Below are 16,544 nucleotides of genomic sequence, written 5' to 3' on the forward strand. Positions count from 1 at the left end.
AAAAGAAACATGTTAAACCTGTCCACAACACTCTGCTCTATACATCTTTGAGCACTGCAAGTAATTCTTTACTAATACCATCATAAAAAGAACTGTCCCCTACATTTCTGCTTCTCTATCTAAGGGCGCTTTCCATTTTTCAGAACTGGCCAGCCGGTCCAGTGATTATGAATGTGAAATGGGCAGTTTCCACGAGATTTTCCCACGAATCCACCACAACAGTGTCTAATACTTATGCATTGACTGATTTGACAAGACAAATCTGACTAACAAAGTGCCCTAAGAAACTACAGAAAAAGGAGTGTGGCAGAAAACAAAAAATTCCAAATAAATTCCACTTTTGTGGAGTGAATGCTTTTGTAAAACAAACATTAAATCCACTCAAAAGATACCCTGACAAAATGGTCAATGCATCAGAGTTTTCTACATCTGTATCTAATAATTGAAGAGCGGCGGGAAACGGCCCCTGGACTTCTGACAATCGAACAATCGAAACAGCCCAAAGCGCATGCAGGGACGTGTGCAACACGCCGTGAGCATCGGCGGTCCTCGAGAAAGAGCAAAAGAGCATGCAAGCACGGCCCAGTGCAGAGTCAAGCCACGCACACGTGACACCCCGAGGGCAGCGCACGGAAGACGAGAAACAAACAGCCTCGACCGCGCGAGGGAGAGAGCGAGGACGGAACGCGTGACGAAGGCACGAGAGGCGGAAGAGGAAGCAAGCGGGGAGAGGAGAGAGCGAGCGGGCAGGTGGGAAGGACACAAGTCAACCAGAAGCACGCCGAAGAACGAGGAGCGCGACAACAGCGCGCGGACGGAACAGGAGAGGGAAGAAGGCCAAACAAGAGGGGGAACCAGGAGAAGGGTCGCGGGCGACAGCGAGAAGGACCGAGACAAAGGGGGGGGCCCCCGCCGTGCCCAAACAACAACAAACGAGCAGACGTGCGGGAGAGTGTGAGAGAGGAGGGAGAAAGTGAGAGAGGGGCACACAGCAAACAGAAAGTGACAACACGAGCAAACGACAACAACAACAGTCATCACCACCCAAAAACAGCAACGAAAGAACAAAGCGCCCGAAACAACAAAAGAAGCAACGAAGCAGACTGAGGCAGCCGCGACGCCCCCCACCCAACGGGAGCAACCCAAGAAGACCAGCGTAGACCCACCCACCGGGGAGGGGCTCGCAGGGCAGGGGGGGCGGCCGACCCAAACAGGACAGGAGACAAGGCCTGACGGAAGACAGGCGGAGCAACGCGAGTGAACGAAACAAAGACAGGAAAGAAGACGACAGAGCACACGAACCCGCAGCGCTGGAGCTGTCGATGTCGATAGTCAGAAAGTCCAGGGGCCGTTTATCCCGCCGCTCTAATTGTCTGTGCAACCTCACAAAATGCTGGGGGTTGAGACTAGGGGGAACTTGCGATGGGCTAGAAACCTACTGAGGGGGAGTAGCAACCCCAAGAAAGACTGGGGAATGGGGGGGAAAGGGGGAAGGGGGGGAAGGGGGGGGGGGGGGGAAAAAAAGGGGGGGGGGAGGCATATTTAATGTAAGGATACATCTTGATAAGTAATGCTAGCAACACCTCTTGCAACAAGGTACCTTAACTGTTGTTTCACACTAGGCCTTATCTTCGTAATTTAAAACTGTTCTTTCAAATCGTACTTACATCTATCTGGTGTACAAACATAGGTCTGGAAAGTAAGAAAGCTACATCAGGGGTGAGGTGGTAAGTTTGCCCCAAAACGTCCAGTGATGGCAGATGTGACTCATACTCCTCAGCACTTAACTGTGACGCAAGGAAGCCTCCAAACTGGACCAAGGTATCTTGACACTAAAACAAAACACAGAAGCAAATGGTCATTTACAAAGCAAACTCTCTGCTAAAGGACACTTCCAATGGATGGCTGTCAGGTCCCAAACTCACACAACCATTACATCCAAAGCTGTGGTCTTAGAATAACTGCAGGGTGCCCAAAGGCTCTTCTGTAAGAAATCTTGGGTACCCAGCTCTTAAAAGTTTTCAGGATAGCTATAGCAAATTTATTCAAGTCACCCAAAGGCTAAAGCAAGTCGCCTGTGGCACGGGGACCCTGCTAGAGCACAGCTCTGACATCAGTCATTTTTCAATTTCAACTAAATTATACTACAACAAAAGAAATAAATAAATTTTGTTAACACCTGGTCGTAAAGCTTTCCAACAAGCTTCAAATGCCTATCAGGATCTTCAAAGAACACAATGCCGTTCCTCTGTTGAGCCATTAGAAGACAGAGTGGCAGATCTAGCTTTCCTTCTGACAGAGTGTCACGCAGACGCTGGGAAGATTTTTTTGTGTTTCTAATCTGACCAAAGTATCCACCCTACAGACAAAAAGTAACAAAAAAAATATATATTAAAAATGCTTTCTTTTGTTGTTTTTTTCCCGACCTAATTCAGCCACATACGCAAAATCTGAAATTCAAAATCCAACTAATGATTGCATTTTTCAATGCCGTCAATCATGCATATATGAGGACAGCCAACAAACCATGAAAAAAGAAACAAACAAAATGGATCGAAATCTACCAATCATAACTGACAGACGTGACCAACTTCTGTTTCCTGAGAGGTCTGCTAAGACGATTTACAGCAGCAAAAAGCATACACCGTTGGTTGAGGATTGAATTTAGAGTTTACATCAGCAATTCATATTAATTTTCTTCAAAAATCCCAGGGTTTATTTCGGAAATTTACAGATACTTGCTTATCACCTGGTCCAACCTTGCTTCTCACATTACACGTACACTTACACCACAAATATATTTACCTCAGCTCTGAGAAGTTCACCGCCTGACAGAGCTTCTAGCTGTGCAGCAGTCACTTCTTCTGAGATCTCAATTCCAGACATTTTCTGTACAACTTCCTTCAGAACAAGCAAATCAAAGCTCTTGCCAGCCTTAAGCTGATTTGCCACATACTGCAGAAGACCTGTAAGTTCAATAGAGTACTTGCGGAATACAGTGCCGCAGAACACTGCTAAACCTGGAAAACAATGAAAATGCAGGCACATTAGGTCTGCAGAGAAAGCAAGAGAACTTTTTAGTCCAGGGTCAAAATAGAGCGGGCGGCGGGGGGGGAGGGGGGGGGGGGGGGGGGCCCGCCGGGGGGGCTCTTTTAACAGCCGGGAAAAAATGAGCCACAAAAAGCCGACAACAGGCTAAACAAAATTTTTGAACCCAGTCCCATACTAAAATTATCAAGTCTCAATGGACATAAATGGGAAGAGTTCATTAAACTTGCAAAATGCTACTTTCACTGTGATTTAACACACTCTATTACATGACAGGGAACATGGGAGGTGCCGAGGTCTAGTGACAGTTTGCATGCCAGACTCCAGATCGAGCAGTCCGAGAGTTCGAGCTGTAGCCGAGGTCACTGTGTTGTTTTCTTGGGCAAGACTACCTAACTCTCATAGTGCCTCTCTCCACCCAAGTGTATAAATGAGTACCAGCAAAAAATGCTGGGGAGATACCCTGCGATGGATAAGCATCCCATTCAGGGGGGAGTAGAAATATTCCTAGCCACTTAATGTTAAACTGAAGCTGGAATTAAGCTTTAAGTGAGTATGGGCAGCATGGCTCAAGGCTTCCCTTATAGACATGAGCAAGTGTTAGTAATTGAAGACAAAATGTCATGTTGGCAATTAGACAGTTTTCCTGTCTACAACATATTGTAAATAACAAGGCTTCATACTTTTAAGCCATTCTGAAATGTTGGTGTCTTCATGTTTTAGTCTTTCTCTTTCAGGATTTGCCAAAGCTTCTATAATACAATCTTTTTTCACATTAAGGTAAATAACAATAACAAATACAGGTACATCTACATTAAATGTACATTTGCATCACAGATGTAAGGACACTTTGAAAAATTAAAAACAAAGTGAAGGGAAAATTTAATACCACCCTGAGTGTTCCTCATCAGTTTTGTTTGTTATCAGGATATTGTCAATGATTTTGATTAAACATCATTTGAGGAATCAATCTAACTATAAAATAAAAAAAGAAAGGTTCTAATATATATTTCTAAATGTGAAACAATCATGACTCGACACAAGCAGTATACATGTTGTGGTTTAAATTTTTTTTGGTTGAAACCAGTTTGATTCTTATTTTCCTTTGTTGTAAATTATGACAATGAAATGAAACAAATGAAAAAAAAAAAACACGCTCGTTTGAAAACTTTTGAACCAAAGATAAATTTAAACCACAACATACACACAGTTCTGAACATGACTTAAGTTTCCAAAGTTGACTAACACCTTTCACAAACTGTTTTACTAATGGTATAACACAAACGCTGTTAAACATATTTATGCATCAAGGATACAAGCTAAAACATCATATGCCAGTGGAGTCAGGTACTTCAGTGAGTCCACTACAGGGCCAATGAAGTTATCATACTTCTGAATCTGTGACAGCAACTGCATACAAACAATAACATTAAAATTTTATCAGAATGAAAATCCTCATCACTCTTTTATCACACATTTGCTATGCCTTTATTTTAAGTTTTTAGACAGTTTTTCGTGAAGAGAGCCAGAATGATGCTTTTACCTCAAATTCAACTTTATTTGTTTTTTACATATAAAATGTACAAAAGTGCATGCCCCTGCTACCAGTACTATAGTTACAAAACTAATGGAGGCAGGGGCAAGAGTTAAGAAAACTTTCTTGTAGATAGACCCTAAATATCCTAAACTATGTTACCAGCAGGGTTAGGAACTCACATATTCAAACAGAATGCCTGGATTACTGTGACTCAATTTGCCAATCTGCCTTCCAGATGGCTTAACATTCTCTTTTGTTAATCTCCTGCAAAATAATATGAAATTGACCAAGTGAGCAAAGCAGCCAAGGAACCTTAATTGGCATGAATGAACTTGTTAATCTGGTTTTAAACAAAAGCAAGCATTATTGTACAAAACAACTTCCTCTGTCAAGTCAGTGTCTTCTTTACATCTACATGGATATCTAGAAGAGCTTAAATTTACTAACAATTTTAACCTAGATTGAGCAACCATCAAATTGGTTCCCAAGGATCACTACATTAAAAACAATGTTGCATTGTTTAAAAAAAAGCTTATTGGCATTGGAGACTTTAAATTTACACTTACTTTGTGATGTATTTTGCTCTCTTTATTGTTGCAGCTTTTGCCAAAACCATTTTTGGATGATTACTGTATGACTCATTTTTCCATTGACCGTAAAGTCGGTACCTAACAAAAAACACCATTATGTACATACCGGGTATATTACACTGTAAAACAATTAACATATAAACATAACATTTTGACACAATTCATCAGATCAGAAGCAAAGTTAAACCATGCTACATGAAATTGAAAACATTCAGCTAAACAAGAAGGCAACTCTTTCTAAATAACATAAATATTATTGATTAAGATATATTGCAGAGTTACACTGAAACTTAACAGAAACACATCAACTTTGGACTGCCCCAATCAATTATTAAAAACTGAGCTGAATGTTTGTGGATGAACGAATGAAGTGACAGTCTCTCTAGCCACAGCATCAGAGATCCACAGTTAATCTAGGAAGTTTGCGGCATTGAAGGTGAGCAAATTAAGCTGATCTCCTCCATGAGAGGAAAACAAGGACACCTTCCATGCAATAGAGCATCACTTCCACCTATCAACTTAAAAATTCTCCTAACTGATCTCCAGTGTATTTGCTTAGCATAACTTGGGAGAATTTTAACTCCTCCTAAGTTAATACCTGATTTGTTTATTCTCAATATATCTATGCCTGAATTTGAATTGAAAAAAATAATTAATGTTTAGGAGGATTTAACTACATTGTAATCAACAATGGACACAGCCAAAACACAAAGACAAAACACATACCTGAGCTCATAAGGAAAACGGCACAACATGGCCCAAAGTTCTTCTGCTAAACTGGAGTTGCAATCCAGCAATGAAATTGAAGGTAAAAGAACTTCATCCACTAGTGTCAGAAGGTCACACCAGACTTTTTCAACCTACAAAATTAAACGATATAATGGTGAGTTTAAATTGTAATTACATGTACTTGATTTAAAAAATCATTAATGGATGTCAAGTACTTCCTTTCTGCTTGCGACTTAAACAATCTAATTTCACTTAATCATAAGCAACAGAGTAATAAATGGAATTGGAAACTCAGCCACCAACTATGTCAGTTTGATTTTCGCTAGATGATAATGCTCTGAGCTTCCAGTTATAACTCTGACTCCGTCATTCGTTTCTACATGGTTGCAACAGACATAACCTTTCATAATTCCCTGACTTTTCCCTGAAAAAAATAAAATTTCCCTGACCAAAAAAAATAAAAATGTCAGATATAGTAGCGACCTCCCGCCCCCACTTCCAAGAAAAACACATATCGCTGAGATCATGTTGACCTGAAATGATTCTTCTAGCCATCAATTGTATGAAATCAGCAGTGTTATACCGTAAAATTCCGGTTATAAGCCCCCCCACTTATAAGCCCCCCCCCCCCCCCCCCCCGGTTATAGGCCCATCAACCTGGAAACAAAAAAATACATCTGTTTATAAGCCCCTCCGGATATAAGCCCCCTCTGCTGGATGACAGTACTGAACAGGGCTAAATGTTGTGTTATTATGCGTTTTTTACTTAAAAACGTTTTTGATCAACACTCCCATAGATCATTTTGAAACGTTTTTTTTTTTATTCCGCATATAAGCCCTCCCGGATATGCCCCTCCGCTTATAAGCCCACCCAAAACCCCTTACGAAGTTGTATAAGCCCAGGGCTTATAACCGGAATTCTACGGTATTCCAATTTTCCCTGACTTTTCTTCAAAATGTCAATTTTCCCCGACTCAAAATAACATTCCCTGACTGTTCCCTGACCTTGAAGAATTTCGTTTTTCCCTGACCATTTCCTGACCTGTAGCAACCCTGTTTCTAGTGACAACCAGCCTTTAGGTTTACAGTACACCTATCACTAAATTCAATATCAAGAAACAAACCTGATGGGAACTCTGCTCCTTGTCCTCAAACACATTTGGATGCTGTTGACAAGAAATTACATTGAACTATATAATGGCATTTCCTGGCATGGAAGGATTTGTCTTAAGTCAAAACATCACCCTGCATGTTTGTTCGCCATGTTTTTATTGTCATTTTTATTTTTATTTTTTATCAATTGTAAATAAATTAGGTTATCCTTAGCGTATTTTTATCTGATTGTAATTTAAATCGGGTTTTTATATTTTTACTTTTAAATTTCAAATGTAAACGCACTGAGACGTATGTAAAGTGCGTGCTAAGAACTGTTATTATTATTATTATTTATTATTATTATTCCTCATCAGAAATGTTTCTTATCACAATAATTATCAATGATTTTGATTAACCATCATTTGAGGAATCCAAACCTATAATAAAACTTCTGTACATAATTATTATTAAAAACAGTGACTAACAAAATCTAAGGTGAAGCTTACCATATTCTGTAAAAGCTCTAGTAAGCCCACAGGGGACTTTATGGGGGGGGGGGGGTATTAAAGACAGGGGGCTTATTTCAATATGAGTTAGGGTACATATAAAGATCGAATACCCTATTTCCTTGTCCATAAATTATGATGATTACTATCCTGGGAAGCCAGGGAATCGTAGGAGTGATAGAAAGGGGGCTTCTTAAAAAATTGAACTTTCAGACAGAGGGCATAATAGAGCTTGTATAGTACACACAGTAGTGATGTGATCTAAGTTTTTACAAAGTTGACTTACATCTTTCATAAACCCTTTACTGATTCTCAGTATTTTTGCCATCAGGATTGGATCAGTTGACAAATGAGGCCCAAGATGAAGTAGCATGGGGAACACACAGTGTGGCAGATCAGTAAAGACTTTACACTGTGGTGGGCCACCGGGAACAGGAGCGTAAGGACGTCCTCGTGCTGCCTTGGAAGAGTGTCTTCACAAATTAAACCAAAAGCAACATTTATTAATTAGTCAAGAACAAGTTGTTATTTGAAACCAAGAAGGCACACTGTACTGTATATCTTAAACAATAGCAACATTTTTTTGTCAAGAGCAAGGTGTTATTTGAAACAAAGAAAGTACACTGTATATCCTTGAAGACTGGTGCTCAGAATATCTTTCCAGAGTACATGAATTTTAATGCGCTACTACAGAAATGGATTTCAAAATTACTTGCCCCCAGCTATCAGACTAAATCAGGTCTTTACTGTCATCATGCATGCGAACATTTTTTAAATATCGCAACAATGGTGGTTCACAAATATCTTTGATGAATTTCATCAGTAAGGGCACATGGGATTTTCCTAGAATACATTGGCATATTGTAGACACAGTGGCAACATAAATGTAATTATGAGAATCAGTCTTAAATTTAATATGAAACTTGTCAATTTGCTACCAACACAAGAACTAAGCAATAACAACTAAGATAGTGTAATGTAAGGTACTGTAAGTTACACAAGTAAACATAAAATAGCATAAAAATAAAACAACATTCATTCAAGTTACCAGAAAACATGACAAAACATATCGTCATTTAGTGACGTTGAACTTACCTACGATACAGGGGCTCAATGGTTGTATGAATGAGCTTGCACAATCCCCTGGCTATTGGGGGATGTGACACAGCAGCAAACTGTGGCAGCCTATCGAGTATTGAGCAGGCATGATTCCATGCTCCTACCATCAACAGCGCTTCACACAAACCAAACTTCTGATTATCTGGAACCTGAAAATACACGTAAAAAATAAGTCAAGTACCTCATTGCCATAGGAATTAGCAGAACAGAGAAAAGCAGCAGAACAGTTAAACAGCAGAAAAGTCAAAATGATTTGTGGAAACAATCATGTGGGCTACTGTCTCTGGTCAACCATATTTTTTCTTTATTTGCGGTATTAGTTTCTGAGGAGGCTTAGTCATACACCAGGCATGACTAATTGATGACATCAATGACATCAATGAAATCAATGAGTAATCAATAGGTAATTGATAGGTAATCAGTTGATTAGTCATTGATTATTGCCGATGATCAATGAGTAATCGATGACTAATCGATAGGCCACAAAATGTTTGGTCATCGATTAGTCATTGTTTGCATCGATTAGTCATTGATTGCATTGATCTCTCATCTATATCATCTCATCCACCGAACAAAATCCATAACCACGTAGTCGATTCTTGTCTGCGTACTTGTTAGTTTCATTTTCAGACTAGTTGGTTTTCCTGTTCAGTTGTTTTGTTATTAAATAAAGAGTAGGATGAAGTGAAATATTGCACAATTAAGAATCAGCTGTATTTGTGATTAGCCCTTCGCGTCTTGACCTTTTGTGAAGGTGTAATTTCGTCAACAAGAGTGCCAGTTATAAAGCAAAATATGACTAACAAAAATAAAAAAATCACAAACGAAAAAATGGTACAAGAAAGCAAGGAATGTGTCTTTTGTGTGCAGTATAATAGTCGATGAGTTATCGGTGGGTCATCGATGAGTAATCAATAACATCAATAGGTAATCAATTACATCAATGAGTAATCAATGTCAGCCACAAAATTTTGGGCTTCGATTACTCATCGATTACTCATTGATCATCGCCAATAATCAATGACTAATCAACTGATTACCCATTGATTACTCATTGATTACCAATTAATGTCATTGATCATCGATTAGTTATGCCTGGCATACAGTGTTGGGGAGGTCTTAAGCTGTATTGTCCAAATCTGTGGTACAAGCTGCACCACAAAAAATAAATATTCACTTTTGAATTTATTATAAAACCAGGCATGTAACAAGTGTTTAGACATGACAGTTCTTAAAATCAAGCTGGTACATGACGTAAGTGTAATTTAAGCAATTCTCACTTAATACATACAATTGTCGGTTTATCATTTTCTTTGTTATTTTCTTTGTTGTTTTCTTCATTGTTTGCTGCAGCAATTTCCTGCAAAAAAATGTATTAAACATTAATTAAAACTAATTACACAAAATGCGCTTTTATTTTCAACACGATTTATTTATTTGTGGCAGATAATTTTAACTTTGTATAACCACAAATCATGGAAGGTGGTCTGACCATTAGTTCATGTGATTCGATATCCACAGAAAAATAATATATTTTAGCCTATTGTCCTTCCCTTTAATTTATTTATTTATTTATTTAAGGATTCGTACAAGTACAGGTGCTTAACAATAGGACATAAGTCCCCTACTTGGTTAAAACACCCACACCCAGCCCCCTAAAAAATATCCCGAAAAAACCCTTCCCTGACCCGACTAAACTACAAATCAAATAAATCTAAATAACACAAATACAATCTGAAATATACTAATCAACTTAACAAGTACAGACAGAGAAAATATTAACACGGCGACACTTAGGACAAATTAATTTAAAAGAACGAAAATTGTCACCATCAAAAACATTTAAAAGTCTAGTAAAATAAAATGACTTAAGTTTACTTTTAAAAGAGCTTATAGTGTCAGAATCTTTGATATTTTTAGGTAAACTGTTCCATATTAATTCTTGGGTAAGATACATTTAGATGTACTCAGGCGATTCACTTAAGTTTGGAGCATGTGGGCATCAGGGTTTTGTACCCGGACAAAGTATCAGTGAGACCCTACCCTCTTTGAATGTTGAGGGGAGGGTCGCTTGTAATAGACAAGCATCCCATCAGGGGAAGTAGCTCAGATGCTACATTCAAAGTATTACAGTACATCTACAGAAACTAGCATTCAAAGCCAGCTTATATTATGGGCCTTAATGGATTAAATCAATCTTAAGTAGAAATATAACATTGAGACAAACTTACTGCTAACACAACCATGTTCATTTTCCTTGCTTCTTGTTTGGCTTCGTCCATTGCTGTTGTATCATTGGTGACTATGTCTACATCAGACGGGCCCAGCTGTAGAAAAATATCATTCAGTCAGGACGTCTAACTAACATAATACTTGGCTAACAACCGATCAAACTTATCTTATTTAAGGGGCTATGTCACACAATTTAAGGCAAATTTCAACATTGACCAACTGTGCATAGAATTAACTGAAATATCACAAAAACAGCTTAAAACAGTAGTATAGAAGAACTCAAAAGAAACACAGAAAGGCCAAAAAGGGGCATAGATGGGCAAAATTTGAGAAGATTAAAACAGACTGTGTTTGGGTAAACTTGAAAAATGTGGGCCCAACTCTTTTCAAGTGTCAATTCAACTTTCAATTTGCATGAAAGTGTCACTTACAATGCTTGAAAATCATCTTTGTTTTGTAGTTATGTGGCTGTGATTGCCAAAAAAGACTTTTGCTCAGCCAATTTTAAGTGTAGAGCTCTTAGTTAACAAAAACACTGCGACCTAGCCCCTTTAAGTAAAGTTCACCTTGACCAGAGGAAAAAACTGTTTGAAAACTTGGTCTACTCACATAGAGGTAAAGATCATTCAAGTCAAGCAGTCCATGTTTTATAAGTAGAGCTGTCAAATGGAAGAGTGTGGCAGGGGTGGCTAAGTCTGGCTGATCCTAAAAAAGGACAGGACAAAATACAACACCAGTCAATTGAAACGTATTTTTACAAAAATAGTCCATATAAAGTGAGTGCTTGTGAAGGAGCCAGTGTTCAACTGTAAAACAATACTCTAAGCTGTGAAAGATCAATTCCTGAACTATTCCTAATGCTTTTTTTTTCATATGTAGATTGCATCTCAACAGTGTTTACTTGATGTTGCCAATGTGGAGCATACCTGTAAAAGCATGTTATATTTTTTTATTATTTTCTGATAAATACAAAAAGCTTTATATGAGAGAATTTATATTCCACACCTTATAAAATTGAAATTTGAAGCCTATAATGTGACAGAGTGCTGTGGATTCACACTTCTCCATGTATGATTTTAACAGAGGAAGGAAGAAGTCTTCCAAGTCAATGCGGCATTCAAAGGAGTCCAGCAGCACATCAAGAGTTTTGTTAGGATCAAGGTTAAACCGGCCTGCAAATAAAACAAATGCAAAAAAATGGTCAATCATTATTGACAGTTTGCCTGCGACGCTATAAAAATTCTAAAACTTAAACCACATGTAACGGTACCAGATGCACATGACAACCTCATTTCCAAGCCTGATTTTTAAGTTCCTAGCCTTGGAAAGACAGCCTTTATTTTCTACTGACAATTATTTATTTCTGTGAAACTGTGATTGTCAAAGCCAAGAAATTGTTAATAAACATCATCTAGATTGTAGAAAAGATCATCCCATTTGCATTTACTTTCAATCTACATTATATTAACATAACATATTTGACTATGAAATTATATTATTTCTGACCTTTCAAATAAAAATGTACACTAAGGGCTCTCCATTTTAAAATAAAATTCCATTTACAAGCCGTTTGTAAGCCATATTTACTTATCAAGGCGATAATAACTTATCACTGTTTTGACATACCGGTAAGTGTGGTTTTTCGCTGGCTGAGGAACGAAAGAAGCGGAAAACGTTTTTCTCCCACACGGCTGGGGGCCTGGGTTCGAGTGTATGGGGGGTTTCAGGTCACGTGAGACGTTCACGGTTCACTTTGCGTTTGCCATCCGCCATTGCCTGACACCCCCCACCCACCCACCCATGGAGTAATTCTAGGGGCAATTGAGTTGGTGTTTTCATTTAGGGACCATGTAGTTTTGTTCGCTTGATTCGTGTCTTCATATTGTTTTGTTTATTTTATTACGAGTCTTTTTTGATTCAGTCATTTTTTCTTGATGTATTAGAGTTATTGTTTTAATAAAGGTCAGGCTGCGTGGTTCGCCTTGGCATGGCTTCCAGTTGTGTGTGAGAAGCAGCATCAGATTAACTCCCAATTGTAAGTCATTCTCACCTATCAAAGACTTGATGTTCTCTAGAACAGCTGCACTTGTTACATGTCTGCTAATCTCCTGTCCCAGTTCAGTCACCAGTTTAGCATATCCCTCACTCTCCTCCCTCAAAAGATTAAATTTCTGTTGCTTGTAGCTGAAAAAGATTTTTAAAAAAATTTAAAAAGGTGCAAGAAAACAGAAATTATCAGTTGATGTGTGTTGTAACAGGCTAAATTAAAGCTCAACTGAAAACTAATCTTTCAGAGAGATGGCTTGTCAGGTACATTAAAATTAAAACAATTGTATGATTGAACATCTTTGATCAAATCATATACATACGTTACCACATTTTAAATAAAATGCCATACTCCTCGCTCCCCACCCACAGTGTTAACTTCAAACTTGAAATGGTGGACCCAGCATTTATTTGATTCCTGCATTTATTCAAGCCCATTGTTCATAACCTCCCATATTTTTAACTCTTGCCTCCCTCACCTTTCTGTAGCTGTTCTCTCCTCTTTGTCACATATCTATTGCGATACACAAGGAAATGTTGGAAAATTTTACTCGTTTTCTCCCGGTTCCCGCCACCTTAGGAATCCCACTTCCAGCTGGCCTCGCTTCTCCTGCTTCCTGCCCCTTTTCTCCCAGACTCTTGCCCTACTATCCCCCTCCACACTTAACACAAGGGGTTCCCCTCTTCATTCAAAAATTGATTGACTTCAAGTTCATATACATACAAAAGTTTAGTCTTGGTCCTAACGTATTTCTGATTGAAAGCCTTTGTTGATGGAATAATCCCTAATGTGTCCAGCGTCTCCACATCCAGCCTTTCCTTGAGCAGAGCTTCTGGAACCACTCCCTGCAAACAGTGTGCATACAACAACACCAACATTGTCAAGTTAACGAAGCACATATTACATTTTACCATTAGGTGTCAGATAATAGTTTTTCTCTTTCATGTCTGAGAAATTTCTAAGCAACATGGATATCAAACTACTATAGGCCAAAAAACTAAATTTTAAATTACCGTATGTAATTTATGTAATTTATACTGAATCAGCTCTTTCAATCTCTTAATTATTCCTACTGATTCACACATTTTCAACTTCATGGCCATAACAGTAAAAGGTCAAATGGTTGGCCCTTTGCCAGTAAGTTGAAACTTTTAGTCTTGTTATGTTTAAGATTTGAAATATTTGTTTCTAATGGTCAGTCCCATTAGCACTTGTGCTAAATCACTTAAAGACGATCAAATTTTTTTTTTTTTTTTTTTTTCCCCCCCCCAAATGTAATGTTATATTTATATTTGTTTTAATAAACGTGCTGAGAATTTGCGATACATGTACATAAAGATAATAACTCATTAACAGTTGATAATAGTTAAAAGAGACATTGGTAGGTTTTACTGCTCTGAAAATGCAACATTTTTCTAGAGAATTCTTTGAAGATAACAGCATAATTAGTCCCGCCAAAAGTCCCCAAAACATACCACTAAAGCTGCGACCAGGGACAAGAATCTTTCTCTGCTTGGCTTGTCCTCGGCACACTGGCTTTCCACATCTGTAGGATTATGAATACACCAGGAACCATACATAGGGCGCAAACACAGCACATACAATCACGTAAACCTGTACTCCTAGGGAACACTGCAGCAATCAGCAGATCAGACAGAACAAAAAACACATTTTTAAAGTAACAGCAATAATTGGATAGAGCTTGTGTACCCAAGATACATATCAGGTCAGCCAGCAACGATGTACATCCTGCTTGAAAATCCTGAAAGACACAACAGAGTAGCAAAAATTAATTAAGGCTTTACCTCAGTTACTTTCAATTCCCATTTTATTTGACGGCACAGAGACTTGCTGTCAATTGAGGATAAACAACTTGTGTCCAAGACATAAGTTGAAAATATTTACTCATTTTCTAAAATTGCATACACTTTTAATTAAGCACAATCCTGCTACGTCATAGCACAGAGATCAAATTTAGCAAATACAAGTTTGAATTGATCCACAAATTTGTTGGTCACTCATCACCCGACCTATTTCCCCTATTAGGGTAAAGGGCAATAGTCAATTCTCCATCGCAAAGCAAGCATCTGCTTGACTGGAAAGGTACAGCTGCCATTTCATGTGTTTGCTTCTAAAAAAAAAACCTGTGTATGAAATTAATGGAATGATCTTCGCAGTGTACAAGCAATTTATTGCATTCATTTATTCATTTCATGTTTCTACCACAGTTCTTCATAAATGTCTTGCGATTGATGACCTGCTCCCAACGTATCAAGGCTTCAGAGCTCATTTTGTAGAGTAATGCACCTATCAATGTAAATCCCGCGGAGGGGGGGGGGGGGAGTGCGGGCAAAGGCACTGGATTTGACAACAAGAACGATCCCTTCTGTCGGGCATTTGACTGCGAGTCACGTCCCGGGGGTTGGGACATTTGACTTTGACCGGGAAGCGCCTGGATCCAATCTTCAGACGCAGTTACCAAGTTCTTCCTTCTCGTGGCTTTGGAAATCATATGCTTCATTGCAAGGTACGATTCTGAGTTTTTCATCGGCATTTATCTGCTACTTTTAACGCCATTTAGTCATAAAATAGCGATTATAAGAATATTTTACTTTCAAGTACATTTGGAGTAGGAATCCTGAGGGAAATCTAAGACGTCCGTGACCTTTAAGTTTTATTGTTTTCAATATGAATACCGAAACGGTTGGATTGACAGAAAATAAAGGTATGTAGAAAGTACTTGTTAGTTTGTTTTAGAATTCTGCCCCTGGGTGGGTCTTCTTAGGTACATTTGAACAAAAATATTTTTCCCACCCTCGGGAACTTGACTGCAATTTTACTTTTCTGTCAAATCCCCACCCCTGGCCCGCACTCCCCCCCCCCCCGCGGGATTTACATTAATAGGTGCACAACGCACTGGTATTGCAGAGACATGCAGAGGTCAAGGGTTCGGTCTGATTTTCTTCAGCCTAAAAGTAATTGCTTTAAATTGCTTCTACACTGCGAAAATCATTTGATTCATTTCATATTTCTATCGCAGTTATCAACATATCTTTCATTTATTCACTACGTGAAAACCTGTGAATAAGAATTAAATTAAAACGAACGAATAATCAAATTCAAATCAACATGTTTCTTACCGTGACATCTGACAGCAACGAAAGGGCATCTTCTTGCTTCAGATCCCCTCGAATAACGTGACAAACCACTTCATAGATCACGCGTTTGAGATCTTAAAAGTAAAACACAAAAAGAATCGATTGTAGGCACGATCTAAAGATTCTCAACTCAGTCGGCAAGTTTACAAACCATTTTCTCCGCACTGAAAGTTCGAATCCGACAGCTCTCCTTCTTTGCCTCGCACGCAGTTTTTACACAGCCGAAAACTGCAAATAAATAAGGATATTCGTAAAGATCTGGTAATGAAGATGGCTCTTCAAGACAAGCCAACGAACATACATATCATCTTTTCCCGATTTTTCCCAGTTCTTTACGACGCTTGGCGAAACAACCATGGCCGCCATTTTTCCACCACATGGCGCGAAGATCCCGGATGAGGAGGTCCGCTAGATGATTGCAGGCTCAGTGCGTTTGCTGGATCCCAACAATGTGATATTTACTTATCGTGGGGAATATCGCCT

The 16,544-nt window shown here is 38.7% G+C and overlaps 1 protein-coding gene across 1 annotated transcript in view; it reads right to left on the reverse strand.

Moving 5' to 3' along the window:
* LOC144654679 (THO complex subunit 2-like) overlaps window positions 1–16,483 on the reverse strand; it is a 33,479-nt gene extending 16,996 nt beyond the window's left edge. Inside the window, exons 1-22 of the mRNA XM_078514884.1 lie at window positions 16,363–16,483; window positions 16,213–16,289; window positions 16,044–16,135; window positions 14,614–14,665; window positions 14,379–14,449; window positions 13,627–13,748; window positions 12,907–13,040; window positions 11,862–12,028; window positions 11,466–11,561; window positions 10,856–10,951; window positions 9,916–9,984; window positions 8,601–8,773; window positions 7,792–7,978; window positions 7,029–7,070; window positions 5,902–6,035; window positions 5,152–5,253; window positions 4,765–4,849; window positions 4,365–4,458; window positions 3,732–3,812; window positions 2,806–3,020; window positions 2,180–2,359; window positions 1,668–1,832 (exon numbers count right to left, since the gene is read on the reverse strand). Coding sequence (XP_078371010.1) covers window positions 1,668–1,832; window positions 2,180–2,359; window positions 2,806–3,020; window positions 3,732–3,812; window positions 4,365–4,458; window positions 4,765–4,849; window positions 5,152–5,253; window positions 5,902–6,035; window positions 7,029–7,070; window positions 7,792–7,978; window positions 8,601–8,773; window positions 9,916–9,984; window positions 10,856–10,951; window positions 11,466–11,561; window positions 11,862–12,028; window positions 12,907–13,040; window positions 13,627–13,748; window positions 14,379–14,449; window positions 14,614–14,665; window positions 16,044–16,135; window positions 16,213–16,289; window positions 16,363–16,427 — 2,499 coding nt within the window. The 5' untranslated portion in view covers window positions 16,428–16,483. The remainder of the gene's footprint in view (window positions 1–1,667; window positions 1,833–2,179; window positions 2,360–2,805; window positions 3,021–3,731; window positions 3,813–4,364; window positions 4,459–4,764; window positions 4,850–5,151; window positions 5,254–5,901; window positions 6,036–7,028; window positions 7,071–7,791; window positions 7,979–8,600; window positions 8,774–9,915; window positions 9,985–10,855; window positions 10,952–11,465; window positions 11,562–11,861; window positions 12,029–12,906; window positions 13,041–13,626; window positions 13,749–14,378; window positions 14,450–14,613; window positions 14,666–16,043; window positions 16,136–16,212; window positions 16,290–16,362) is intronic.
* Between the last annotated feature and the right edge of the window lie 61 nt (window positions 16,484–16,544).

This window comes from Oculina patagonica, chromosome 5 (assembly GCF_052425735.1).
Source record: "Oculina patagonica isolate OP01 chromosome 5, crgOcupat, whole genome shotgun sequence".
NCBI lineage: Eukaryota > Metazoa > Cnidaria > Anthozoa > Scleractinia > Oculinidae > Oculina > Oculina patagonica.